This window comes from Pleuronectes platessa, chromosome 3, assembly GCF_947347685.1.
Source record: "Pleuronectes platessa chromosome 3, fPlePla1.1, whole genome shotgun sequence".
In the NCBI taxonomy this organism is placed as follows: Eukaryota; Metazoa; Chordata; class Actinopteri; order Pleuronectiformes; family Pleuronectidae; genus Pleuronectes; species Pleuronectes platessa.
In genome coordinates, this window is record NC_070628.1 from 27,303,064 (window position 1) to 27,330,880 (window position 27,817).

Sequence of the window (27,817 nt, forward strand, 5' to 3'; positions counted from 1 at the left end):
GCAGCTTCAAATCAACTGACAAACACAGACCACAGACAGGCCGGCGGGAAGTGACTTCCTACCCTCTCTGCTCTCTTTTTCTGAAGCAGCACTTTGCAAATGCTCAGTTTAAACTGATTACATGACGGTCATATAAAAGAACCACTTGGCGATCTGCAACTACTGAGAGAGAATTCAACATGGGCCTTGATAGATTTATACACTCGATCATTTCATGAAAAGTGATCCCGCTTATCAGGAAACTTAATTTTCTTAAACTTAAAACTTGAAAGTGTTTTGTGTGTTAATAACTGCAAATAAAAGTCACACATAGCGAATTTAAATCTAATGAGATGAATTTGTTTCCAACACAGTATAGTTCAAATCAGTGTAATTAGTATAATATCTCAGTGCCTCATAACTCCTAGTATAATGTCTTTGTACACTTAGGGATCAGGCCGCTGAATTGAAGACCACACACCATGTCTAAATGGTGTTTACCGACGTCTTCAAATAGTCAAGCTTATTTCCTCATGAATACAATGCAGCACAATCAGAAAGAGACTGCTTCGTAAAATTTAATTACGGCACAGTTTCAACCAGGGGCTTACAAATTCTCTTAATGATTTAAATGTGTTTAGATAGCTTGTTTGACCGTTTTTTATTTCTGTCACTGCTAACATTTTTTTTGTGGAAGTTTTTGTTTTGTGTACATGAAAACGTTTTTGGTTCTTTAAAATCGTTCACGAGCAGGCTTTCCTACCGATATTTACACTTGACATTGATTCGACCAAATCCCTGTGAATTTCAGTGAGGTCAAGTAAGTGATTGCATTGTATGACTAAAGCACCTTAGACCTGTTTACACCTAATCTATCAAACTATTTCAAATTACTTTTCCATATGTGTAGCTGATAAATTTGATATCATAATCTTTCTCGAAGTGATTCATTATCAAGCAAATTGTTGAGATTGTTTTTACTCTTGGTATTATTCACGCTACATTCACAAACCAATAGAATGATAGCCTATTAGCTGGCGTTGTTGATTGGACAAATGATATGAAATGTCTCTATCATGGGGTCTTTTAAGTACAACAATTACATTCGACTCTCTTAAAATGAAGCATCTGAGGTAACAGGGTGAATAAGTCTTGACAAAATATCAAAAGGAAGCAAACATGGAAAAGAGGTGAACGAAATGGTCACCTTTACGAGGATATGGTCCTGTTCAAAGCTGTGGACAAAAGATACTGAGTTACTTTGAGATACTGATGCATGGTATGATCTACCAGTGTCTTTAATGCAATACTGTGTTTTAAATCAGGGCAAAGTCTAAACTGTACATTTCAAAATTGGAAAGAAAGTTCACAATACCGATCATGGACCATGATTGTGTATTAAAAGATCTTTGGAAGATTGACAACTACTACTACTTCTCATTAATCATAGCAGAAACCACACAACGTAGTGAGGTCAGCAGTGTACAATATATTACACTTCATTATCAAGGAATGATGCATGGTATGTTCTTACAGACATCAATCAAACTGTCAAATTTTACCTACTGCCTAATTCAGTTTTGAAAACTTCACAAAGGCCTGGATAAATATATTTGAAGATAATGTCTTATTTTTTTAAACAGTTTGAATGTGTGTATAGTATTTGATTAAGATACATCATTATAGCACTGGAACAGGCCAAAAGCTTGACTTATTTGGAAATAATTATCTAATGAATAAACTGAATATCCACACAACAAGAGCAAACACTATCAGTAGAGGGAGAACATATGAGTTGAAATACTCAAGGAAATCTAAATTCAAGGGTAACATGATTTCAAGGCCAACCTACAAAAGGTAGGTTGATTTCACATCCAGTCTGCCCAGTCAGAGAGACAGGCAAGATGTTGTCATGTAAAACGTGGATGAGCTACAAAAGGTCAAGGAAACATGAAGAACAGGCAGGGCAGCAACTTGGGTTTAAGCTAGTTTACCGTCTTCATTCTCTCTCTCGGACTGAGGATGGACTACAAAATGGAAGGATTCACAAGTGATAGGGGTGGGCCACAGCTTGTTGGTTAGCATGCTAACTCCAGTATATATCTCTGCAAGCAATACATGGATGTCTTTAAAGCAATGTCAAAACAAACATCCATCCATCCTATTTTCGAAATAGTTATTTCTTTACATTCCGGTGACAGTTTTATCTTTTTTTTAATGTTTTAAAGTTTAGTACCTACATATTGCCCCAATAAAGAAATACTATTACCCCTATTAACTTCCACCCAAGGATTAGATAATGATTGACACTCTTTAATATGATGCTAGAGCCAGCTACTGGTAGCTTAGCTTATAGATACGGTTCTACAGGGGTTTGTATGAAACTGACCATGAAATAGTTCAGCACAGCTCATTTCCTCATTGAAATAGCCACCTTATTTGAGTTAAATAAACAAGACATAACATATGAATGGGTGAGCTTTAGGGGTGCTTATGTGTGGATTTCCCAAGTTTTGTGCTAAGCTAATTAGTTAATGGTGATACTTTTCTACTTAACTCTTAAACATGAGAGTGGTATTAAGATTCTAATGTAATGTTTGTGAAGAACATGTCAATGGATCTGACCTTATATATAGGTGTAACTATTTTCCAGTGTCCTACACACCCCAAAGACATTGCACCACTGCTTGTTAGTATCTATTGTATGTTTAATTACAGTTATTATTCAGGAACAAGTTTGTGGAGCTTTTGGTTTGCTTTCCCTAAAGGTTAAAATAGTTTACGTGAGAGATCAGTTTGATTTCTGGAGCCTTCGGTTTCTGTGCGTGTGCGTGTGTGTGTGTGTGTGTGTGTGTGTGTGTGTGTGTGTGTGTGTGTGTGTGTGTGTGTGTGTGTGTGTGTGTGTGTGTGTGTGTGTGTGTGTGTGTGTGTGTGTGTGTGTGTGTGTGTGTGTGTGTGTGTGTGTGTGTGTGTGTATGTGTGTATACAGCTTGGGACTTTCCTTTAAGGATATTTGTTTTGTACACAAGATTCCCATCACATGAAGTTGGTTCTGAATCTGATTCACTGGCCTGTGGCTGGTTTGACTTGCCTGTTGTCCCACGGGAACCACACTGGTGTCCCAGACAAATCCCCCTGCCAACACGCCAGCCTCCAGAGAACTAGGCCGGCTAAAGCCCTACTTCCCCTCCAGCAGTAGAAAAAAATCCAAGCAAAGTAAACAGTAAGCACCTAGTAGTCAACTTCCTTATCCTTGTTAATTATTCAAAATCCCAAAGGAGAGACCGGCCCACAGTTGTCTTCTGAGTCTTTTTTTTTCTCATACAGGCACTCACTCAACACAACAGCCCCCCTCTCCTCCAGCCTCCCCTTTCAACTTCAAACCCAGTCATTTCTGCAAGCAGCGCTTTGATTGTACTGAACACCTGTATTTTTCGAGGAGAGACTTCCTTGTGAGCCCCCGCCTCCCATCTTTGATTGTTAAACAGCAGTGGCGCCGTCATTACTGTCTGAGCGACTGATGCCGCCCAGCTTCCCCTCCCATCTTCCACCTCTGCCTTTTAACCGGAACTTTAATTGCTCAGAGAATTTGGATTGCTTTATTTTATCTAATTTTCAAAACCCCCCTTTTGTGTGTGTGTGTGTGTGTGTGTGAAGGGTTGTAAAACTTAAAATGTTTCTAGGTGTATTCATCAGATGAGGCAGAGAGGATCATAGATTTCCTAGCAGCTATAAACTGAAATGTCCTCAGGTTTGTTTTAAGAAGTGGGAACTTTTTGAATGTTCAACATAAAGTTGGTTTTAACCAGATGGACACAGACACCTAACATGTTTTCTATTTCACCTGTAATCCTCCTGGAAGACAGACAGACAGACAGAGACTTACACACACACACACACACACACACACACACACACACACACACACACACACACACACACACACCTTTGCGGCAGTAATACTATGCTTTATTAGACAGCCTCTCCTGCCATCCTGTCTCCCCCCTCAGATTAATATCCTCTGGGCTTCTCACCAGCTGTTTCCGTCCCTTAACACCCCTCATCTTCCTCCGGCCAGCCCTCCACTTCACACAGCAGGGCTTACAAACTGGGCCACAGCGCCTGAGTGGCTTTAGGAGAGGCTCTTGGCTTAGTGTGTGTGTGTGCGAGAGCTGAATGGCAGATGTCTGCTCCACAAATCTTGAACTATTTCATGATGCTGAGTTACCGTGTTGATACATTGATGAAATATTTGAACTTGGGTGGTTTACAATACCTTATTTGAAGGAAAACGAAACCAGACATATTGTACATACTTTTATACTCAGGATTAGATTATTTTTTTCATGTATTTTGGCTAATGCTGCTGTCATTTCAGCTACCCTGTTACTGATGTTTACTATCAAACAAAGTTTTTTTAGAAGAATCAGTCAATCTGATTGAATCATTATTCATCACTTTAACTTTCAGTGCAACAGTTTCTAATGCATATTATTGTTTTTCACTTTGTTTTCCGTTTCACTCTGAGCTTGTTTCTGTGCTTGTGAGTGTCAATGTGTTTGCGTGTGCGTACTGTATTTGTGTGCAAGGTATCTCTTGGGTGTGTCAGCCTTTGGCTCAGGTGGGTGTTTACTTCTCTTGGTGTTTTTACTGTTTGTGTGTAAGGGCAGACAGGATGTGCGATGCTTGTCAGCACACTCCAGGAGATGAAAGGACGGAGAGGGTGTGGAGGTAGCCAAGTGCTGTTCAGGTAACAGGTTGTCTTCTCAGAAATCTCTCAAGAATTTAGTTGGGTTACCATCAGCAGACCTTGTGAGCCACGAGGGAACAGCATTCACCACCAGGCCCCTTCGAAACATAACTCAGCACCTACCACAAATCTGGACATAAGTGAGCACTGATATGGTCCAGGTGCTCAATCTCAAAACACAGCCATTAGTCAAACTTTCAGAGCTGCTATGTTGGTGCTCCTTGTTTCCTGTGTGCTCAGATGTGCGTGTGACCGGTTATTAGACTACCTACATTTAATTTATTGCATCACCAAAACTTTACAAAGACAACATGAGTCAGTTTTAAGAATGGGGCCTACTGACATGCATAATAATGAGCAATAGTTGTTGACACGACAGCTCTGGTTTGGAGGACGGAAATTACTTACTTAGAGTGTTGTCACTCACTGCAATGCAGCTGGGCAGGTTTTAGAACCTACGTCCAACATATCCATGACAATCTATTCATAGCATAAAGGCAAGTTATTAGTTTGACTCCATTATGTTAATTTACTGCTCTGTCTATGCAATGTCTTGTGCAATAAATTGTTGACCCAAAAGAAGACAAAATATTTTCCTACGGAGTCAGGTTTTCTTCTGCATACAGCATCCTTGGGGCGACATTTGCATTTATAAGGATTTGTGTTCAAAAGTTCAAAAGCTGGTTGCTAAATTTGACTTTTGCTGCTGGCGGGTACGATGTGTTCTTGGAAAACAGCTGCACGGTGCTTCCTGTTCCTGTGTCTTTGACATGTACTTATGTGATCCATTGATTGTTAATATAAAAATTACCAATGTGTCATCTTTTGTTGCAGTTTCTTCTCACTGCTCGAAGCTTTGATTTGCTCAAATGGGCAAACAACCATCAGCTGGATCTAGAGGCCTTGAATCATTTGTTTTTGTATTATTATGAAAAGATCTGCAGTAAAGTAAGAGTTGATAGATGAGTGTGCAATAATAATAATAATAATAATAACAATAATAATATTAATAACAATTATTTGGGGGGAGTTGAACCCTCCCTCCCCATTTTTCCCTTTTTAAATACTGCCCTTTCTAAAAGTGGCTGAGAGTCCCTCCGATTCAGCTGCCTCAACACCCTGCAGCTGACCGTTGGAGGGCGAGCCTTTTTAAGAAATTAAATAATACAAAAATATCTAAAGCAGTATAACCACAGATCTGACTGAGCTGTTTTCAGATATATTTTCTACTGAAGAAATCGTTCAGATTAAAACTGTTTTTTCCAGATTAACTTCTGGAAATGACATATTAACCCACTACAAATGCTATTTTCGATGGTGTGAGCTCTTAACAAATACTGAACAATTCCCACTGTTGCTGAAGGCAGGAAACTGAGAGATAGATATCTCCAATCCTGGACAAATAAAGCCAAACCTATCTGCATGGCTACACCACCAGAGTTGACTTAGAAATATTTCAAATGCTGAATTTTTTTTGTTGACATAAAGAGCAGGTGGAAGGTGTTGGGAAGTTGGTGTCTGTCTGGAAGGACTGAGCCCACAGACAGGAAATTTCAGCGACATAATTCAGTGAAAGACCAGTAATGGTAGACACCCACTCGATAAACCCACTGACAAACAAGAATTCACCCAACTTTAATTACACTGATTAGCCAACATGTGATCCAGAGTGCTGGTAAAATGCAGTGGTGTGCAGTGTGGTTTTCACTGTGCTTTAAACTGTGTCACTCTCAGACTACAAAATAATGAACACCTCTTAAAAACATTTTTCTTTGCTGCTTTTGAAATTTTGAGATCAATGAACAGCAGAGACACAGATATTCTGCCTCAACTCTTGGTTTCATCCTTTGGAGGCTGCATTTGAAGGTCGATTGCGTCACAGCGGTGTGGCGAGACTGTCCCATTTCAAAGGCTCCTGCAATTGCAGTGAACAAATGCCTCCTCCAATCCCCAAGCAATAAGCAAGATCCAACCGTTGAATTCTCGGGCCAACATATCCGCGCTGGGGACGAAGCTAATAAGCTAGTTATCATGGCGGCAGAGCTGCAATTAGTGCAGCTGCTCAAAACAGCAAATGATGCAACGGTAAGCGCAGGACCAGCCTATGACGCAATCACAAAATCCTTCATTGACCAGACCATCTCCTTTGGGTTTGGCCTCCATGGTCTGACCTTTTTGTGGCCTAAATTGTATTCCCTGCTAAAGCCTGATGGCATGCATGAGCAAGGTTACTTTTTAAAACTTATGAAAGCTCCTTTCAAAGAAACACAACACATGCTACTACAGTTTAAGAGAGTTGTACGTGACTAGTTCATGTATTTTATGCTCATTTTAGGTGAGCCTTGGTTAAATCGCTCTCTAATGATAATACCGATACCAAATGACAGTCAGTGTCTTAGACTGCCAGAATATTGCCTTCTGATTTCAGAGTAAAGCCAAATGCTTTCCTAAGATCCCAACCCTACTTTGTAAGTTATTATTGGGTGCTAAACACATACAACTGAATTGATTTGTATAACTTAAATGTACTTAGAAATAATTAAAAACAACATTCATCTCCTTTACACGGCATGGGAACTTTTAAAATATAAGTTTGGAAACATAGTTTGGAATTCAGTGAGAGCACCTCCAGTTCAGGAGGCTGGGCATCAAGAAGAATATCCACCATTCTGCTGTTTCATTCAGCGAGTGAGAGACTCCCTGGTCAGAGCTCCATTTAAATCATAGTTATACTTTCATTTCTGAACATGGAATCTGTTTGAATGTTTGGACTCTGAGATTACTAGAATTACTGATTAATGAATGAACACCCGAGGCTTCAGAGGCCACTGAGCATAGGTGCTGATTTAAGTAACACAGACATGAACTCATGAGTTCAAGTGAAGCTGAGGTCTGGCAAAAATGTTGAAACTAATATTTTGCATTTAGCTATACTTTTATTACCTCTGCCAATGTGCTTATGTTTTTGATTGTCAATTTGTTGGTTGGCTGGTTGGTTTGTTTGTTTGTCAGCAGGATAATGCAAAATCTACTGAAAGGATTTCCACTAAACTTGATGGAATCATGGGACATGGGTCAAGAAAAAACCTTCTTTTGTGCGGATCCAGGGACAGATCCAGGATATGTCCCCATCACATTCTTTAACATGCGTGGTACTTGTTGAGAACAATTTTGTATATTTAGGGAACTTATATTTAGACTGTGTGCAATTTGGTGCAGCTTGATTGACTTTAAGGGGATGGTTCACCACAATATGAAAATTGCTTCATTATTAACTCAGCACTATGCCAATAGAAGGGTGGGCGTTGCGGCCAAATCCAATACAAAATGAAGTATTGGTCCGCTGTGATCCACACGAGACAAGGCTCCAGAGAAGAATAACAGGGGACATTTAGGCTAAAACACGGTGTCAAAGACGAATTTGAATGCCGGGACTTACGGACACTTGGATGACACCACACAAGCAGTATGGAGTCATGTTTTTTTTTACGATTGATGAAATGGTGACCATATACTTCAATTGTATTGGATTTGGCTGCAACACTGTTTACCCCTGAAACTCCAAAAGTGCTTTGTGGAATCAAACACTTCTTCTCCAACCCCTTCAACAGCATTGTGGTGAGTAGATAATAAATACATTCTCATTTTTCTGTGAACTCTCCCTTTATGGGGACTGGCGATATGAGCTCCGCTGAGTGCCGTTCTAGTTCCTACATGCACAAAGGGGAACTCTGCTGAGGGCAGACATAATGACTTTAAGATGCGCAGGATTATGAAAACTTCCCGGGTGCAGCAGAGAGTCCCTTGAACTCGGCAGCAGTGCTAAGCTTGATAATCGGTATTGAGTGGTGTTGCTGTCCTGACCGACACACAGACTCATGATGAGGAGCTACCTCATGGCTCGGCTGTGCTGTGGTTTTCCTCCCAGGTGTGGGGTGCACGCAGTGAGACGGTGAGCCGTGATTGTGGCCAGACGAGACGAGACCTTTAAGTACAGACCTTTGGATCTCTCCGTCACGTGACTCTATCTCCAACCTGCCTGCTCCCTGCCGGCCGTCTGCTCGCACCACTGACAATAAGAAGGTAAACATTTTCCACAGCAACATACACACACACTAGCTGTAGATGACACACTATTATCCCGCAACTTCCCCCTGTCGCCCAGTCCCCGGTGAAAGGCGACATGACGCGAGGGGACTGAGGCGTCGCGGCTCCGGGCAGAGACGGGCTGTGACAGCGGGGATCACACCGCTCACCCGGGCCTCGTCTCCGGCATCAACACTCTTCTCGCACCGAGTGCCACCAAGGGAACCATCCGTGTATAGGCGCACAGACGAGGGCGACATTATTTCCGGGCTGAAAGCGATTTTGTGGTCGCAAAACGCGACTCGAGAGCGATAAATGAGCAACGTGGCGATGGGATTTGTGGAGATTACAGTGGGTGAAGCGCTGCCTCCTAATCCCAGTGTGAAAGGGTTGGCTGCAGTTTACTCTCTGCTCAGAGCCGGGTGGGGAATGGAAGGAGACTCTTCCTCTTCACTCCACACATGCTAACTGTGGACTGAAAGGGTGGAGGCTCACACACTGGATGTCAAACACACTTCCAGACCGATTAGTTGGAAGCCAGAGGCTAATATGAGCTAGTTAGTTGGTTGATTAATGCTTATTTGAGATCCCATTAGTTTTAACTAGAGCTTTTCATAAACAGTCTAGGGTGCACATTGAAGTTAGAACTTTGTGTTAATTTTACCTGGTCTATCTGCAGTGAAGACTTTATTTAGAACAAATTTGGATATAATGATTCACTTGTGTTATTTTTTCATATATTGTATTTCGACTATTTTAGAGGTCTGTTAAGCAAAGTATCCAAGTGAACAAGGTTTCAAAATAATAGCTCTTTAATTCAGCTCCATATAAAGCATGGCAGCAACTTAACTAACGTGCTATTACTTCATAGTAATACCAATTACCAATTTCCAAAGAAGAAGTGTTTCTATGAATGTTTGTGTCATGACAGAGACCAGCATCCGTCTCACCTGAGATTGTCTGCATCAAACTGATATGGTGAAATAAAAATACTCCAAATATATTAAATTATATTGTGTTGATTTTGGTGTCACCCAGTTGTGTAATTAGAAGGTAGCTTCCTGTCCCCGGAGCCAGTGAGACTTCTGAGTGTTCACCCACTTAACTGGAATCTTTTGCTGTTTCTCTGTTGCAGGATGGCAGAGGCTCCCATGTCATGTGATTGCTTTGTTTCCTTGCCCCCTGGTTCTCTGGATGACCATGTGGTTTTTGGGAAGAACTCGGACCGTCCTCGAGATGAGGTGCAGGAGGTGGCCCACTACCCTGCAACATCTCACCCTCCAGGCTCCATGCTGGAGGTAAACGACCCTGGGCCGCTGCTCACTGTCTCGCAACACCACCACTGCTGCCTCTGCGGCTCATGCATAATTTCCCCTGACACCTACACTTCCGACTTCAAGTGATTAAAGACATAAAAAGATATTAATTATATATCAGCTGAGAGCTGATTAATGCGTAGGTAAGGTATTCAAAATGTCTGAGACTAGTTGAAAGCAGAACCTCATGTAGAAATATCCTGTTTAAGTAACTTAAATCACTGATGAAATTTGTTCTCATTTTATGCCTCTTTCTGCTAAATTAGTCTTTCAGCTCTGTAGAACTAATAAGATCAGAGTCACTGAGCTTCACATAATCTGGGAAAGTTATACAGTTTATCAGCCAGTGCAGTTATGCACCCTTTTTCCCAGTTAAAAAGGTTTTTGGGTTTATCCTCGCTCTAGTCGAGGATTTAGGGGCAGAGGATGTCACATCTTGCTAAGCCCTGTGAGGCAAATTATGATGGGCTATACAAATACAATTATAATAGATCGATTGATATTTTACACACTGTACACAGTCGCCTACCTGCAACTCTTCAAATACTGTATGTGTACTTGAATACAATTATTTTCCTTCCTCTGCTTTGTCTTCTTAACGTAACTAATGAATACTCTTATATACAGTGGACATATTTGGGTTAAAATGCATTTGATTTGCTCAGCCATGCCCTACCTTGAGTGCTGCATGCCGTGCACATGACTCTGTAACCATCTGTGAACTGTAATATGATTTAAGTGTAATGAAAAACGTTTTTCTCTCAGTCCCCCTGTATCTGATGTTTGTTTTTTACCTGCAGTGCACATACATCCAGATCCCTCAGGTAGAGCAGACCCACGCTGTCGTCCTTGGTAAACCTGCTTGGATGTGGGGCGCAGAAATGGGAGCCAATGACCAGGGAGTCTGCATTGGGAATGAGGCGGTCTGGACCCGAGAGCCCATCAACCCCGGAGAGGCCCTGCTGGGTATGGACCTAGTCCGGTGAGCACCACACATCTTTTACTATTGTAGTTACTCAAAAAACAATATGGCTCATAAACAGCTTCAATTTTAGCAAATAGAAAAATACAGTGCGGATGATGTAAATCCAGTGGAAGTTTGAATTTGAGTTTTGCACAAAAGGGTGTGTGAGTTGTCACAAGCATGTTAGCAGAGTAGTTAGTACTCGAACTGTAGCACTTATCTCTTCACCTCTGTGTATAAAACTAATCATTCAGTGTAAACAATGTGTGTAAACATCAACCGATCTCTTGTTTCTATCTAATACATAAAAACATTAAAATATTTTTGCCGTTAGTAAGTTTTTGTGACAGCATAGCTGATGATTAACAAAGGGGAATCCCTTGTGTTACATCTTGAAGTACCCCGGCATGACTTTTGATTATCAGACTGGGGCTGGAGCGTGGTGACAGTGCCTGGGCAGCGCTGACCGTCATCACAGGCCTACTGGAGCAGCATGGCCAGGGGGGGCAGTGCAGGGAGGATCCTCAACCCTTCTGCTACCACAACACCTTCCTTCTGGTGGACCGCAACGAGGCCTGGGTCTTAGAAACTGCTGGGAAGCTGTGGGTGGCACAGAAGGTCAGAGGTGAGGATGGAGGGTACCTGTGCCTTCTCTGCAACACATGTTTGTATACGTGCTGATCTGTTTATTTATTTGTATAGTACTGAGAGCAGAACCAATATATCTTTACAGTTTAATGACCTTTACCCTGTAGTTTAATACAAGGCTTGTAAAAACCTCAGATATGTTGCCTCCTCACACTGAACATATTTGAGCACTCTGTTTTTGAGTCTGTTTATGTGCGTCATCAGAAAACGTATTTTGTTTGTGCAGATTAGAGATCAGTTGTTACTTGTTAACGGATTGTGTGTGCGTGTGTGAACATGTGTCTTAAGTAATTTCTGCAGGTAAAACATCTAAGAGTTGAGGTCAATGGTAAATTATGAGGTCTAATCTAAACACAGTATCTAGCTGGGCGGTGAGTTGTTTGATGTTTATACTGTGCGGGCAGAATCATCTCCTGCTGTTGAATCAACTTTAGTTATAAAGCTCAGGTTCACACAATTTTCTGATAGAGATTTATAAACCATTACAGCACATGACATCCTTTTTAGCAAATTTAAGAAAACCTGCACAACCACGTACTACAAAGAAGCAAGAACAAAGGATAACAGAAGATTATACAAACAAGAGCTGAAACACTGACTGACAGCTCAAGGGTCACAAAGATCTTCAGATTTACTTTGAATGGGTTGATTTATTATCGTCGCAAGACAAGACTCACTGTCATTAGTTGAAATTTGCTATTTACACATCTTTGACACACATTTTCTAAAAACTACAGTTCAAACTTTTAGAGTCTTGTTTGATCTACGTAACATGCCAGCAGCTCTGTGAGGCTGTATTTTCCATCCATCCATCTATTACCTATACTGCTTATCCTCTGAGGGTTGCGGGGGGAGCTTGAGCAAATCCCTGCTGACATTGGGCGAGAGGCGAGGTGCATCCTGGACAGGTCGCCATCATATAGCGATACAGCATTCTAGCACACATTAATACCAACAAACAATTTAGAGCCTTAAATTAATCTAACCCCAATCTGCATGACTTTGGGCTGTGGGAGGAAGCCAGAGTACCAGGACAAAACCCACACAAACAAGAGTAGAACACTCCACAATTAGAGACTCCAGCCAAATTGGGGCTCAAGGCGGGACCCTTGTAGGTCTTCCTGAGGTTTGACTATTTTCCATTATATAAATTTTGGGGAAGTCTAAGGACACAGGGTGACGTACATTGTACCGACCGTTCAGCCCCTTGAGGTTAATTTGTGATGAATGATAAATTGTTATCCAGTTAATGTTGACTTGAGACTTGTACCTGCTTTACAAAACCAAAGTTGGGTTGTGACAAAGCGTCATCACTTACTAACAGCCCTCTGCTCCTTTCAGAGGGTGTGAAGAACATCTCTAACCAGCTGACCATTGGGGATGAGATCAACGCAGAGCATCCAGAGCTGCGGAGCATGGCACAAGCTCAGGGCTGGTGGGACGGCGAGAGGGAGTTCAACTTCTCTCAGGTGTTCAACCCTGAGAACCCACCTGCTCGGATGGAGCTGGCCAAACAGCGTTATAAGGGAGGCACAGAGCTGCTCCAGCAGCATGATGGTGAGAGTGGTCGACTACTACAGAAATCCCAGGATATCCAAAGGCATTCTAGACAACGTTTTTTTGGGTTGTCTGTCCTTCTGTAGGTACGTCTGGCTAGCTGACCTCATGAAGGATGTTTATGTTATAATTTGGTAGTCAAAGGTCAAAGTTGATCAAAGGTTAAAGGTAACTGTGTAATATCTCAGGAACACCTGAAGGGAATTCTCTCAAATTTGGCAAAGATTTCACTTGGACTCATTGATTAACTGATTCGATTTTGGCGATCAAAGGTCAAGGTCATGGTTGCCTCAAAAACATGTTTTTAGCCTCTTGAATGTGATATCTTAAGACTGCCCGAGGGAATTTCTTTTGATCAGTTATCACTTAGACTCAATCATGAAGTGATTACATTTCAGTGGTCAAGGGTCACAGGGACCTTATCTGAATCTTTAATACTCAGTGTTACGGTGACTGTAAATGGTCAGTGCGGCTTATTATTTGCATGACTTCCACTTCCACTGTGACAATCAGAAAACGTTGTAAATTTTATGTTTCAGAGTTTTAATTGAAATGTTAAGTTATCCACTCCGTGTCATTTCTGGTGTCAGGCTCAGTGACAGCAGAGGTGATGATGTCCATTCTGAGGGACAAGCCCAGTGGCATATGCATGGACTCTGGAGGTTTCTGCACCACAGGCAGCATGGTGTCTGTTCTGCCCAGAGACTCAAGCCTACCCTGCATCCACTTCTTCACCGCCACCCCAGACCCCTCCAGGTTTGTCACTGACTGACCTAAGAATTCCTCTTGAGCGTAAAAAAACCTAAGGTGAAACTATAATAACCTGCATCAAAATTTATTTGATGCAGGTTATTGCATTTTCAAGATTTTACTTTATCTTGAAAATCCCACTATTACTGGACGAGGCCTCCTTTTACTCTCAAATAAGCCTCAGTTCTTCATTGCATGGATTTTACAAGATGTTGGAAACATCCTCCTGTGACATTCTGGTCATTGCTGACGTGACTGCGTGACAGATTTTGTGCAGATTAGTCTGCTGCACATTTAAGCTCTCAACCTCCTCTTCTACCACCTCCCTAAGGTGTTCAGTTAGATCAGACCTGGTGACTAGAGGGGACACTGTAGTCACTGAACTAGTTTTCATGTTCATAAAACCAGTTAGAGGCACTTTGTGACATGGTGACATGATCATTTATTGTTATTAGGTTTACAAAGTGTGCCCAGTAAACATTCCTTGCACCATTACTGTATACCACAACCAACATCCTATGGTTGTCATTTAAGATCAAGGTTGCGTGTGGTTAATTTGTATGCTTTTCTATTATCCAGAGTTGTACAGACTGGTTGTCTGATTTAAGGCAGCCTTTTTGTCAGCTCCAGCAGGTCTGACCAGTCTCATCAACAGTGCATTTCCGACTAATGAAGTGCTGCTCGCTATATATATATATATATATATATCAGTTCACCTACACAAAGAAAGCAACCATCTCAAAAGTGTTGGACTCTGCATTCTTATATTCTAAATTCAGTTGCAAACTGTAAACATGCAAACCCTTTTCATAGTGGCTGCATTTCTGAGGCCCTGCCTGAGGGAAAACTGCAAAGTAAGTGATGTGTTGCACCTTTGTGGTATCAAACAAAGTCGTTAGCTTGAGCAGAAGTAGTTAATCAAATAGACAATGAAAGGCCGAGACAAAACTTTGATTAATGGCTTTTATACAGATTGAATGGTTGCTGCAAAGATGTAAAACACATCTTAACAGAATACTGCAAAACATTTATTTAAAACACATGACAAATATCGTTTACGAATCATGATGTATCCATATGTTCTGAAAGTGTTTAAAACCTAATATTCTTTCCCACTTTATCTCCATTTTTCTCACATTCTGTCTGTTGGGTGGATTTTCTTAGTCTTTCGTTTCTCTCTTTCCTGTTCCTTTCCCTGTAAACCGACCCCACCTGCACCCTACTAGGTCTATATTCAAGCCTTTTATCTTCTCGGACTGTTCTGCTCCAGTGCCGAGGGTGGTCTCCCCACAGTTCGGCCCAGACGACCCTGTCAGGAAGCAGCCACGCTTTCAGAGTCAGGTAGACCGCAGACATGACCTGTACAAGGCTCACCAGGTGGCGCTCAACAACATGGAGACCAATCCGGTTAGTATGATTCACACTCTACTGTAGGTCAATGATTGTCCAGTGCAGACCCTCGGGAAGCTTGACTTGCACATTCATTTCATATAAACTCAAAGCAGAATCTTTTTCTTACCGAGGAGTGGAACTTGCTCAGTTGTAGCTGATAGATTACAGGAAAGTGGCAGAGCACAGGAGGGCCACTCCCAGCAGTGGACAGACCTCACAGTTAGAGCAGACAAGACACACGGCCTCATGAGTGTAGACTAAACATAAACACACTACAAGTACACATTCAAAACCAAAGAGCAGGGTTTAAATCACAACTACACTGCAACCAAACACCAACAGGAGAATACTGGCAGGTCAGTGCTTCACAACAGCTGACAATCCTGTTTTAGAATGACTTGTGTGTTTTGTCAGGTCAAGCTGGACAAAGAGACCACACATGAGTTTTAACAAAAAATTATTTAATCTTAAAGAATTGAAAAATAAATTTAAATGAAGAAATCAAACTGCAAAAAATGCTGTGGAAATCATTCTGAAATCATGTGGGGGTGAAATACTGACTGAATGCCACTAACTGATATAGCCAGACCTCATTTATAACTGTTGCATATGCATCTGTCCGACCCCATTTTTTGTGTTTACCACATTTCACGCCAAGGTTGGATCTATAAACACAAACTTGACAGTGTGCGGACTTGAATGCAAACTCAAACCCATGCGTACGAACACTTTGGAGTAAGGAAAGTGGCGAGGCAGATGTGAGGAGGTGAACTGAAGCCACTTGATCCACTTCATGATCCACATTAAAAACCACAGCGTTATTTTTGCTCGTGCAACATAACTGTTCCGATTGAAAAATATATTAAACAACTTAAAGCAATTTACGGTAGCATAGCATAAAAACTAATTAATAGTATCCATAATATCTTCTATAAATGTGCCTGTTTCATCAAGTACAACTTAAGTTTTCATATTATTTGCGTGATTATGTGTGTGTGTAAAACCGCTGCAATGAACATGTCTGTGGAGACCAGGCGCATAGAGAGCACAGAGCAGTGCACTGGAGACCTCTTGCAAGAAATGAATAAACTGTTTTCACCTTTAAACTTCAATTTCCACATGATGTACCAGAGTGGAGGTTAGGATCCCACTTATGTGTGAAGTAATCGGTCCAATTGCTGTAAACTTAAATACTGCGGTGACACTCGTGCGTAATGCTGTGTGATGGGTGCACTGGCACTGATAGAGGAGTGCGCGTATAAGGATTTGTAGAAAAAGAGTGTTTAGAGACTATAATGAAGACTGACTCATCAGCTGATACATATTCCAGAGGGCTGCGATCTTGGATCTTTGTTTTGAACTGAGTCCAGTATTTCACAGACCGATTCAGCGGTACAAACACAAGTACTCACACCTCTGGGATAATTAGCCGAAAGGTCTGTGTTTGATACAGTTAGCACTGCATAAATGTTACTGTTCTTCTTAAAGCCCCTTTCGGGAATAAAGTGTTTCTGTTAAGTTGGATGGATTAAAAACGTTACAGCTGTCTTTGAAGTTCATAATCCGGCACATTTGGTTGATTAAAATGCGTAAAGGACATAAAAAGTCCCATTCTAACTATGAGAAAACTTTTTTTTTTGCTTCCATCTTTAAATCTGTCCACTTCTTTATTTCAGGCACTGTCCTCTCTGTGGTATTCATTCTCACTCACTGGATTAACTGCAGCAGCACGTTACCACTCAGTGCATCTTCTTTTATGAATGACATCACTGATGAGGCCACCAAACCAATCCCTCACAAGCTCCTCGATGTCGTTGTCAAAAAGTTGAGCGATCTCCTCCTTGCTTGATGCCATGATTCTCCATATAAACCGATTGGTCAGCAGGTTAATTTAATAATCATGCGGTGCTTTGCAGATCCACGTGCGCACGTTTCCTGTTGGGTTGAAACATTGCCTTCAGGTGTGTGCGCGTATGGTTTTATAAATGGTAATGTTTTTGTGTACCGCATTTTCCGCCTTCAATGAATCACACTCCCGATGAAACATGCGTACTTGAATCTGCCTCAAAGTCTTCCCTTTACACGAGGACATTCAGCCATCAATGGTCAATGCAAAGCACTGCATGAATATTAAATTTAACTGCTGACCAATGGGTTTCTCTGGTGAATCATGGCTTCAAGCAGTGAGAAGAAGAAGCGAAACTCTCTGATCCTGACATTGAAGTGTTTGTTGATGAAGTGGAGGTGAAGAAAGACAGATTGATGGTGGCCACAGCAGTGATGTCACTAATACAGAAAATATACAGATACACTGCTGTTGCTGCTGCTGTGGAAAATACAGTGAGTGAGAGTAAGTACGATAGAAAGAACGGTGCCTGAAATAAAAAAAAATCCAATTCAGAAGAAAATAAAAAATAAATCTTCACACTATGGGATTGTGAGGCTACTTATTGTATCTCCTGTACGTATTGTAATCATCCAAAACGGCAGAATTATTAAATTCAGAGACAACTGTGATATATAACATTTTACAGAATTTTATGGTTATTTAATGATTAAAAGAGGCTCTACACAGAAAGGTAAATGTTACACAGTGTTAATCATACCACAAAGTGCACTAGCTATGAAAATACTACGGTCGGTGGATTACTATGTAGTTTATTTAGGGTACTGTATATAATCAAATTGTAACAAAACAAGTGGCTGCTGTTTAGAGCAGCCAGACTGTGTATTAACCCAGATTAGCTTGTAGAGGAAATGGAGGTGTGTGTCATTACATCTATGTCCCTCCCTACAGTCATAACGTTGAATTAGACTAAGGTTGGGTTATTTTACATGTACATTGATATTACATTGAAATAATATTCCATACAAAGGCATTACCATAAAGTGGTTTGAGCAAATACAAGTGTTACACAGTTTGACATCTCTGTGTCTGTCTTTTTCTCTCTGAACAGGACGAGGGCTCAGCTGTGTATGAGATTCTCAGGGACCTGGAGTCACAGTGTCTCAGTGAGATTTCAGCCATGCTCAGTGGAGACATACCAGCAGAAGAACTGGGGGACTTATTTTTCGATTGCGTGGACACAGAGATTAAGTTCTACCAGTGAGGAGGTAGGAGGCTTGGAGACTCGTACAGTTGAAAGGTGGTTACAGAGATCACGTTTGTCTGGGCCAAATTGATCACTATAAGCCGTTGATTACTATAACCGAATTGCGTAGCTTCTGTATGATAGTCCCTGAGGAAAAGGTAACAGCTGTTTTTAAGATAAGGGCGATATATCACATTGCCAACTCACACTCTCTCTCTCTGTCTTGTGCGGACTCGCAGAGACACACAAACCTACGCAAACTCTGCTGACGTCTCTGACCCGCCACAGTTTAAAAGTTGATATGTTTGAAATGACGGCGCAATATCAACACCGATCATCACATAATGATTGATCCTTTTTTAAACAAGTATAATATTTCTTCATAGCTGCAGGCATTCATTCATTAATTCAGCACATCCTGATTGTAGTCGCACACACACACATACACATAAACAGTGTCATCAAACATAAGTTAAACTCAAATAAGGTGAAAACATTTAAAAATAGACAATTCATTCTAGCCGTCTGCTAGTGTATTTCTGGCACAGTTGAAGTTTTAAGCACATATAACAAACATACCATAGCCCTTGAGATCATTAGTGAGTAATTTGCTAATGTTTTAATTACACTTCTCGATCTTCACATGCTGAGAGACAGATATCCCTGTGAGGAGGTGAGAGTGTCTCCAGTGAAGTGAAGTCAGCGTCTAATGTGTGCTGTCAACCTGTCCTCTCTTACAGTGCCCTCCGGTGGACATCTCACACACTCGCTGAGTGGCAGGAGAAGGCCCTGGGATCGTCAAAAACTCTTGTGTTCCCTGTCTTCGATTGGCCTCAGCCTCACTCACACAACACACATGCCTGACACCATTCCATCATTAACACAGACTAAATGTCTCATGTGATTGGCGCATATTTATCAGCTGTATCCCCCAGGGAGCAATGACTGCACCTCATTAGTGAGTATAATGATGTAGATTTCACAGGCACATATGTAGAGCTGTGTGACGTTGTACACATACTGTAAGTATAGAGTATATTTAAGATTCTGTTTGTCGCTGCAGATGAGCGGGCTGTCATTTGTTTAATGGCTTCCTGTCGGGAAAGAACTAATAAAAGAATGTGCATAGTCTGCTCTGAGTGTGTTGTGAGCTTTCTGACCACATTGGTGAAATGTGGCTATAGCTACTGGTTATTTTAATTGTGCATCCACATGCGCCGCAAGATGATGTGCGCCACAGGAGGATGTGCCGTGATGATGTGCGCCGCAGGATGATGTGCGCCGCAGGATGATGTTCGCTGCAGGATGATGTGCGCCGCATCGTCCTGCGGAGCACATCATCGTGCGGTGCACATCGTCCTGTGGTGCACTTCATCCTGGGGCGTACATCGGCGCACATCTTCTTGCGGCGCACATCATCGTGCGGCATCCCACATCATCATATGGCGCACATCATCCTGCAGCGCACATCATCCTGCAGCGCACATCATCCTTCGGCGCACATCATCTTGCGGCGCACATCATCCTGCAGCGCACATCATCCTGCACATCCTGCAGCGCACATCATCCTTCGGCGCACATCATCTTGCGGCGTACATCATCCTGCGGCGCACATCATCCTGCGGCGCACATCATTCTGGGGCACACATCGGCGCACATCATTCTGGGGCACACATCGGCGCACATCATTCTGCGGCGCACATCATTCTGGGGCACACATCGGCGCACATCATCCTGCGGCGCACATCATCCTGCGGCGCACATCATTCTGGGGCACACATCGGCGCACATCATCCTGCGGCGGACATCATCTTGTGGCGCACATCATAGAGTCGCAAGATATGCCAGAGTATCTCTTTTGGATCATTTTGCTGGATCATTTTGCCGGTTTCAAGACTGGATAAAGGAGGAGGGCTGGACGTAGAGCTAGCAATTCCACCCCACATAACAGCCTTTTGATTAAATTAGATATTCTAACATTTAACCATACAGGACAAGCTCTAGATACAGCATTAAAGCCATGAAGTTATTTTGAGAAGTGATGGCCTACTTCAATGGCAAGATAAATAAAAAAAAAGAATCAACAGAAGAATAAGGAAGCGTATTGCATTCACTTTTGTTTTTTATTTCTTTGGGCATTTATCTCGGAATTTCCGAGATAATTATCTCAGAAAAACAGAATCATTTTTTTGTGAATTGCATGTAATACGCTTCTGTAGAAGAAGGCTCATATTTAGTTCTAAAAATATTTAGGGTGTTTTTTTCTCACTTTCTGTACGTCCTATATCTACCATTACCATTATGCAAATTAGGCGATGGCGTCATTTAGCGACATCTAGCGACTTTTAGGACAGCCAATAGCTACATTCCTTACTGAGGAGGTGGCAACACTGACCGCCTGTGAGTGCGTTGGGACGGCGGAGGGGCTCCTCGTTGAGGACAGTAACTGCAGAACGATACGTGGTTTCACGTCAGTCTCCAAAACACCAGAAAGTCTCCAATATCACCAGAAAAAGTCACTAGATTTGTCATTAGTAGCTTTTGACAAAAAATGTGAGGGTTTGGAAAGTCTGTGTGTGTGTCTGAGAGAGTGAGCGGAGCGGGAGGCGGAGCCCCGGCGCCTGTGTGTGTGCTGTCCGCGACACACAACACTGTTCAGGAAGCCACTGCAGAGGGGCGGCTCTTCAGAGCTGCGGGTTGCAGACCCCTGTCTACGGCGAAAGAGCGATTTGTTTACTGCTCCGCCGTTAAAGAGATGCGGACATTAAAACATTGGGTGCGCCACACAGTTTGATAATCACTGCTCTATACAGTGGATCCACCGCCCCCCCCCCCCCCCCCTTGTCCGTTCCATCTGGGAGACCCAGAGGTGAACTGTCGTGCCCCCTCCCCTTCCCATTTCTCACACAGCATCAAGCAGGGGCGCTGCAGTTGCAGGGGGCGCCAATTTGCCAATTCCACATACAGTGATATAATAGATTAAAAAAAAATTGAGTGCTCGTGCCGCCCCCCACGTGACATGAGAAGGTGCCGCCCCGGGCGCCTGCCCGGTTCGCCCGTGCCCAAAACCGCCACTGGCTACACGACAAACTCTGCTGTCCACCTACAGTGGCCAGCAGTCGTCCAAACAGAATCACATTTCCTAGTAAAATATCTTTTCAGATTAAAGGGAACATTAAACCCTCAGTTACTTACAGGAAGTAACAGAAAATAAACATTATTGAAAATAAACAACATGACTGACTTAGTAACAATATAATAATGTATAATAACATGAGGAATATAAAAGAAGAGAGAGATGAGGCATCAAAATGATAATGAATCAAAATATAAAATAAAAGGTGCATGAGGCAATGATATTCAGATTCATAGTTAATAGTATAAAGTTTCCTTTAGGTGGTTTATATGGTTGGAAATGGTCATATATATTTGTTAAGTGGAGTTTTTTGTGCAATCCACAATTGGAAGGGATTCAAATTATGATTTCTATTTATTTCTGATAATGATATGACATTCGGACTTATAAGTTCAATACGCTTTTTTTCTCTCGGACTATTGACTAGGAAGATGTGACAGAGAAGAAATCAGGAGCCCAGACGATCAAGTGAGACTTGAACAGCTGTTCTCTGTTTTTTCTTTATATATACGTGAGTCTGCATTGTCAATGTCATGTTGATAAATGATGGTCCTCTGTTTTCTATGCGTAAGGAAATAAGATTGGAAGAATTTAACCTCCTGCTCTTATCATTTAGAGAATTCGAACGTCTTATCTTATTATGGCAGCCGCTGAAATACTTCTGGGTCATTTCACTCACCACTGGACCACACCCCTGGCCTGGACATTGTTCAGACCAACATGTTGCTTGAGAATCACTGAGAGTTTTAGAGAAAGCGTAGGATGGTGAGGGGTAAGGAGGGCGAGCCAAATCAATTCTATGAATGCGAGAGCACAGGAGATGGGTGTGGGAGTTTTGTTGATGGGGCCCGGCAGCTTGCTGGACACCTACTCCACCATGGTCTTTGCTGTGTGATGAGTGGGAGGCAGTGTTACACATTTATTTTGTCTATTCTGCAGGAAACTTCTAGGACCAAGAAGAAGAAATATTTCAGGTGTTTCACAGTGGACAGAGGCTTCAAAACAGCTGGAAAAATACATAAATTTACATGACATCTGAATTGTTTTATGTTGACAGCTGAATATGTCTGAATCAGTGTTTTGGTTTATCTAAAAAATCAAACAAATTTCCATGAAATTCTGTACAGAGTCTCGTGTTCCTCGGAGGATTGTTTTGAGATGTGGGTAATACAAATTACACCGATGATGACTAGTAATAGTTTTTCTTTTTAAGATTTGTTACTCTAAATTAATTCAACATAATGACATTTACATAACATTTCATAACAAAATCCAGTTCACAATGTTTAAAGTAATCCTTTTTTGCAGCCAATTCTTTCCTTCTTCAAATTTTTTTTTTATCTTGAATTCCTGCTTGGTTGAAAGAGGCTTTGTTTTTTGAAAATGGTTTCTAAATCAGTAAATAAATATTTAAGAATAACTACATTACTATAATATTAATTTAGAGGAAAGGAAATACGTTACTATTATATTGCTGATATGTGTAAAAATCCACACTGTATTTATTGTCAAGACTTAGTAAACAAATACAAACCAATATAACAATAATATAACAATATACAAATAAAATGTTTTTACTCTGTAGCGTTAGGCTCTGTTTTGCAGCCTCCAGCCAGGAGGTGGCAGTATATGAAACAACTCGTTTCTGATGCGCAGTGCTGGCGAAGCAGTGAAACAACCCATTGGTGATGGTGGTGATGTATCCGCCTGCCAGTGAGCCCTCGGCTGTAAATGTGGGCTAACTTCAAGCTGTTTGGTTTGGTTTAGACTTCTATAAGTTACCAAGCATAGTTTCGCTATTTCCTCCTGGTTTCCCCTTGAAGGAAGTGGAGTCGCCCGGAGGAGAAGGTAATATAACCATTTGGTTGTGCACCAAAAGGTTTCGTGACTATTGCTAACTAGCTAGTTCAACCATCCCTGCAGTTTAGCTTTCACAGCAGCTCATTTACCAGCTCACAAACGTTAACATAGCACAAATGTGTCGCAATTACCTGGAAATAATCTTGAGAAAATTGTCGATGATACGCACCAAAGCTAATTCGCTAGCTACTTATCTACATGTTAGATAAGTAGCTAATCTAACATCTACATGTTAGATAAGTAGCTTCCTGCAAATAGTAGAAGATGTATTCTCCTTATATCGCCAATAGTTAAATCAAGGGACGGTGGTGCCATAACTCACGTTTTCGTTAGAATCGTAATGAAACAATTACGGCTGATTGGTTTTATTAGTCACTGGTTGAAGGATGCGATGTGCAGCCTGCGCCCCTGATGTCCTTTACATCGACGGGATCTAATACGGTCCATGTTCATGTGGTACCACTTGTGTTTAAATCTCATGATTTTAAAAGTGCTTCTCTTTCTTGCTGCTGTCTTTGACTTTCATTCAGCTGCTGAAATTGCTGTGAGATGATGTACTCAAACAGGGCCGAGCACAGTAACAGGCGGCCGTACGGGGACAGAAGTGCAAGGCAGCGGGACAACTATGATGACAGATGGGAAGAGAGGCGTGATCCTCACAGGGATTCCTATCAGAAACATGGGGGGGATGGACACAGCAGCGCCGAGAAGACAAACAATACCAGAGGGTACAGCGACTCACCTAAGAGGTGGTACGGTAAAGACAGAGTGAGCAGAGACGGGAGCAGAAAGAGCCCAGTGAGAGGACGCATGTCCTCACCTGATTGGGGTGCTGCTGACAAGACTAGGCGACGGTATGCAAAGGATCATGAAGACGATTACAGGTACAGGCGTGAACCAGATGACAGAAAGCACAGACAGTCACCCGACAGTTTTTCACATAAACGTGCACCCAAGGATTTCGAACGTGCGCTTCCACAGGATGAAGATCTCAAATACAGGAAACCCTCTCAGGACTCCAGACACAGGCACAAACATGAGGAGTATCCCTATAGACAACAACACGATGATTACAAATCGTCTGTATATTACAAAGACAAAGATCATCACAAAGGGAGATGGGATCATTCAGAAGAGAGGACTCGATCACAAGAGCGGACTGGATCACAAGAGCGCTCTACAAAGGTAAGACACAATGGAAACTGCCTGAGCGTTAGCATTATGAGGACACAGTATGTCTTTAAAAATCCATGCTGTTTTTTTAACGAAACTCTCCTCTACATTGAACAGACCTGTGGCCAACCTAGAGAGAAGAATGACTGCCGTTCCAAAGGACATGAGTATCATCATCAAATTGGAAAAGGGTTTCCATTAAATGAACCTTGTGGGCAGGTGGGTTTTTTCACAGGTGATAATTGTACATCCCCTTCTGAAACTATGTTTCTTCAGCTGTTTACAGACATGAACACTGGAAAATGTCTGCACCAAATTGTGCAGACTTTCTCAGGAGTTCATTAGTTTAACTTTCACATACGAGATTCTATGAGATTCAATGAGGTGTTTCCGGCTCTTTAGGTGCAGTTACGCGTGGGAGTGAGCCACTCTCTCTGCTTTGCTTTGCCCCTGGACTTTGTAACTCAGAAGAGCATTTAGAAGCACAAAACCAGTAAGATTGCTACCATGATGATCTTTGTGTAGAAATGGCCATGGTTCTTTTCAAGATTTTAGACTGCAACAATTTAATGTAAAAGAGGTGCATGGCTGAACTGTCGGGCTTAAGAGCGTAGCCTTAATCATTAGGAATGAAAGTGCAGTAGAACATCAAGAGACAATTTTTTTAGGGTTGCCTATGTCTTTGTAGGTTGTTTTCCAGGCCTCCTTTTTCACGCAAAGCACCAGACCTCTAGGTGGTAAACTGTCATTGTGAAGGGAAATTAGTCTTTGGAAACAGGTAGTTTGTTTGTCTGTTATTTTATTGCTTAAATTTTACAATCCGCACCGTGACATGAGTGGAGACTAGTTAGACCATGTGTTTTGAAGTGGAGGCTGGTTTGACAGCGGTCCTGTACTGCTGGACAGTTTGAGTGTCACTTGACTGACCTTGTACCTTCCTGGAAAACCTGTCGCTTATGTGGCAAGAGCTTTTCTCTTCCTAATTCTCTCCCTCCCTGCTCCACCTTTCCTTTTCTTCTGACCATAGCTGGATTTAAAGATCCGTCAACTCATTCCTGCTTGCAACATTATAGCTGATCAAGTTCTCAGTTCAAGGCCAAAAAGACTGTCTGGCCAGCGGGAAATGTCCCGGTGCCCCAGATGTCCAGGCCACCACTGGTCTGCAGTTATCAACTCTGTAAACTATGGTTTCCTCTTTGTGTTTCTCCTCAGTCATTCGAGAGTGACATCCCCAACCAGGGTCCTTCTGTTCCTGAGCAGAATTCAACTAGGGGTTTCCAGCGTTTCCTCGATTTGCTCAACAAGGGTGTCAATGTTGCCATGCTCAACAAAGTTGTGGCTCAGAACCCTCCAGAAGTCAAAGATGGACCACGTTCTCCAGTTTCTTTCAACACTGCAGAACGTCAGTGGTCACCCAGTTCTGCTAGGAGGCAACAAGGAAGCCACCAAAATAACCACTGCTGGACTGAGAGCAAAGGATCCCAGAGACCGGCGTCTCCACAGCCTCATCACAGGTCCTTCAGCCCAAAGAGATGCTCGCCACCTGATGAAAAATCCTTGTTCAGGGGAGATGCCGGACAAAGCTACTACAGTTTGACCAGTAGATCCAGGTCCCCTTCAGTGGTGGGAAACACCACCCTGACCCCTGAAGATGAGCACAAACACAGGCAGATGCAAGATGTTCTGCAGGCCATCGGCATGGATTTGGGATCTGAGGAATTGGGTCAAATGTCACATCGAATCCAGGAGCGTTTATACGGAAAGAAGGACAGTGATAGGTGCCGCCATCATGGAGGTAATACCGAAAGGGACAAAAGGCGAGCATTTTCTCAGAGAAATCGCAGTAGATCATCATCATCAAACAGATCTAATTTCAGCTCTCTGACTCGGGACAGTTACGTGAAAAAAGACTCGTGTAGTGGCAGTGCTCGGAGGGATGTAACAGAGGTACATCAAATTCAGGTACATCAAGCTGTTGAATATGACCAGAATGATAGCAGTAGTTCTTTAAAAGACAGCGAGCAATGTGAAACTAACTCCCAGGAAAACACTGCTGCATTACAAACGTTTTCTCCAAGTACCACATACAGTTTATTACAATCACCTCCTATACCTGCAATACCGACATACTCTCCAGTGAACTACTCACAGCTGCCATACCCAGCTCTACATCCATCTCTGCCTCCCAACCCGCCCCTGAATTTCCCCCATGTTAGACCCGGGCTTTTTTTGCCTCCCTACCTCCCTTATCCCAACATCCGGCCTATGAACATCTTTCCGGCAGCACTCACCCAAACCAGTCATCTACTCCCACAACACATTAGTAATCCTCAGTCAGCCCTTTTTAACCAGGAAAGTATAAACCCACTTCAGCCACTGAACACAGCACAAAAATTCAAAACGCAGGCAAGGCCAAGGTGTCTGCAGGTCATCGAAACCAAACAACCCGGATGAAGAAAGATACACACTGTGAGTTTCTGTGAACACTGACATTGACTGATAGTCACACAATTATCTTAAACCTCTGTAGAATTGTAGACGATTTTTCCTAGAGTAAACAGTTTGGGCCTTGAGCATGTCCTGCTTTTACCCCAAATCACACGTTCTAATATGAATTGGAAAGTAAAGAGTAAAGCCAGGAATCATGAAGACAAGAGAAGCTGAGGAAATGAACAGTAGTTGATGACAAGTAATTACCAAAACCCTCAGAAGCTGAGTCCATTACTCAGTCTGTCCTTTAACCACAGCCCAGCATCAGGCTAAAGAAATCACTGAAGGTTTTTTTAATGTTACTTCCGACAGCGTCAGCTTCTTCATTTTATGGTTTAAAATTTGTTTATTAATGTAATACACTAATTTTGGTTGAAATTCATTTTGTTTGCAAATGTCTTATTGGAGTATACCGCCTTCATCCTAATAAAATGCAATATAAACAGAATGTGTTTTTGCAGCTCAGAAAACTGTTGTTAATATCCATCTTGCATAATAAACACAGTGGTTCTAAGTAAATAGCTATGTAATTGTAATTTTATTGATACTGAACAGTGGCCCTGGGTTTAAATCACTACATCATCTCAAATCCTTGGAACCAACTCCCTTTGAGCAAGACACTGT

General features: G+C 42.1%; 2 protein-coding genes across 2 annotated transcripts; both read left to right on the forward strand.

Annotated features, from left to right (window-relative positions):
* Positions 1-8,423: 8,423 nt before the first annotated feature.
* Positions 8,424-19,665, forward strand: scrn2 (secernin 2). Its single transcript, XM_053419513.1, has 9 exons — positions 8,424-8,812; positions 9,951-10,113; positions 10,932-11,113; positions 11,521-11,720; positions 13,085-13,300; positions 13,891-14,056; positions 15,277-15,457; positions 18,400-18,556; positions 19,275-19,665. The coding sequence occupies exons 2-8, from the start codon at positions 9,952-9,954 to the stop codon at positions 18,550-18,552; spliced, it is 1,260 nt and encodes a 419-aa protein (XP_053275488.1). The 5' UTR covers positions 8,424-8,812; position 9,951; the 3' UTR covers positions 18,553-18,556; positions 19,275-19,665.
* A 3,671-nt stretch (positions 19,666-23,336) lies between these two features.
* LOC128436777 (cyclin-dependent kinase 12) lies at positions 23,337-27,712 on the forward strand. The gene is made up of 4 exons (XM_053418625.1): positions 23,337-23,518; positions 24,061-24,715; positions 24,821-24,922; positions 25,916-27,712. The coding sequence occupies exons 2-4, from the start codon at positions 24,080-24,082 to the stop codon at positions 27,155-27,157; spliced, it is 1,980 nt and encodes a 659-aa protein (XP_053274600.1). The 5' UTR covers positions 23,337-23,518; positions 24,061-24,079; the 3' UTR covers positions 27,158-27,712.
* The last annotated feature ends 105 nt before the right edge of the window (positions 27,713-27,817 follow it).

Excerpts from the sequence above, each read along its gene's own strand:
- scrn2 (XM_053419513.1), top strand. The coding sequence starts at position 9,952 with ATGGCAGAGGCTCCCATGTCATGTGATTGCTTTGTTTCCTTGCCCCCT. Across the intron at positions 11,114-11,520 it reads CTGGGTATGGACCTAGTCCG|ACTGGGGCTGGAGCGTGGTG; the intron begins GTGAGCACCACA and ends TTTGATTATCAG. Across the intron at positions 15,458-18,399 it reads ACAACATGGAGACCAATCCG|GACGAGGGCTCAGCTGTGTA; the intron begins GTTAGTATGATT and ends CTCTCTGAACAG.
- LOC128436777 (XM_053418625.1), top strand. The coding sequence starts at position 24,080 with ATGATGTACTCAAACAGGGCCGAGCACAGTAACAGGCGGCCGTACGGG. Across the intron at positions 24,716-24,820 it reads CACAAGAGCGCTCTACAAAG|ACCTGTGGCCAACCTAGAGA; the intron begins GTAAGACACAAT and ends TACATTGAACAG. Across the intron at positions 24,923-25,915 it reads TAAATGAACCTTGTGGGCAG|TCATTCGAGAGTGACATCCC; the intron begins GTGGGTTTTTTC and ends GTTTCTCCTCAG.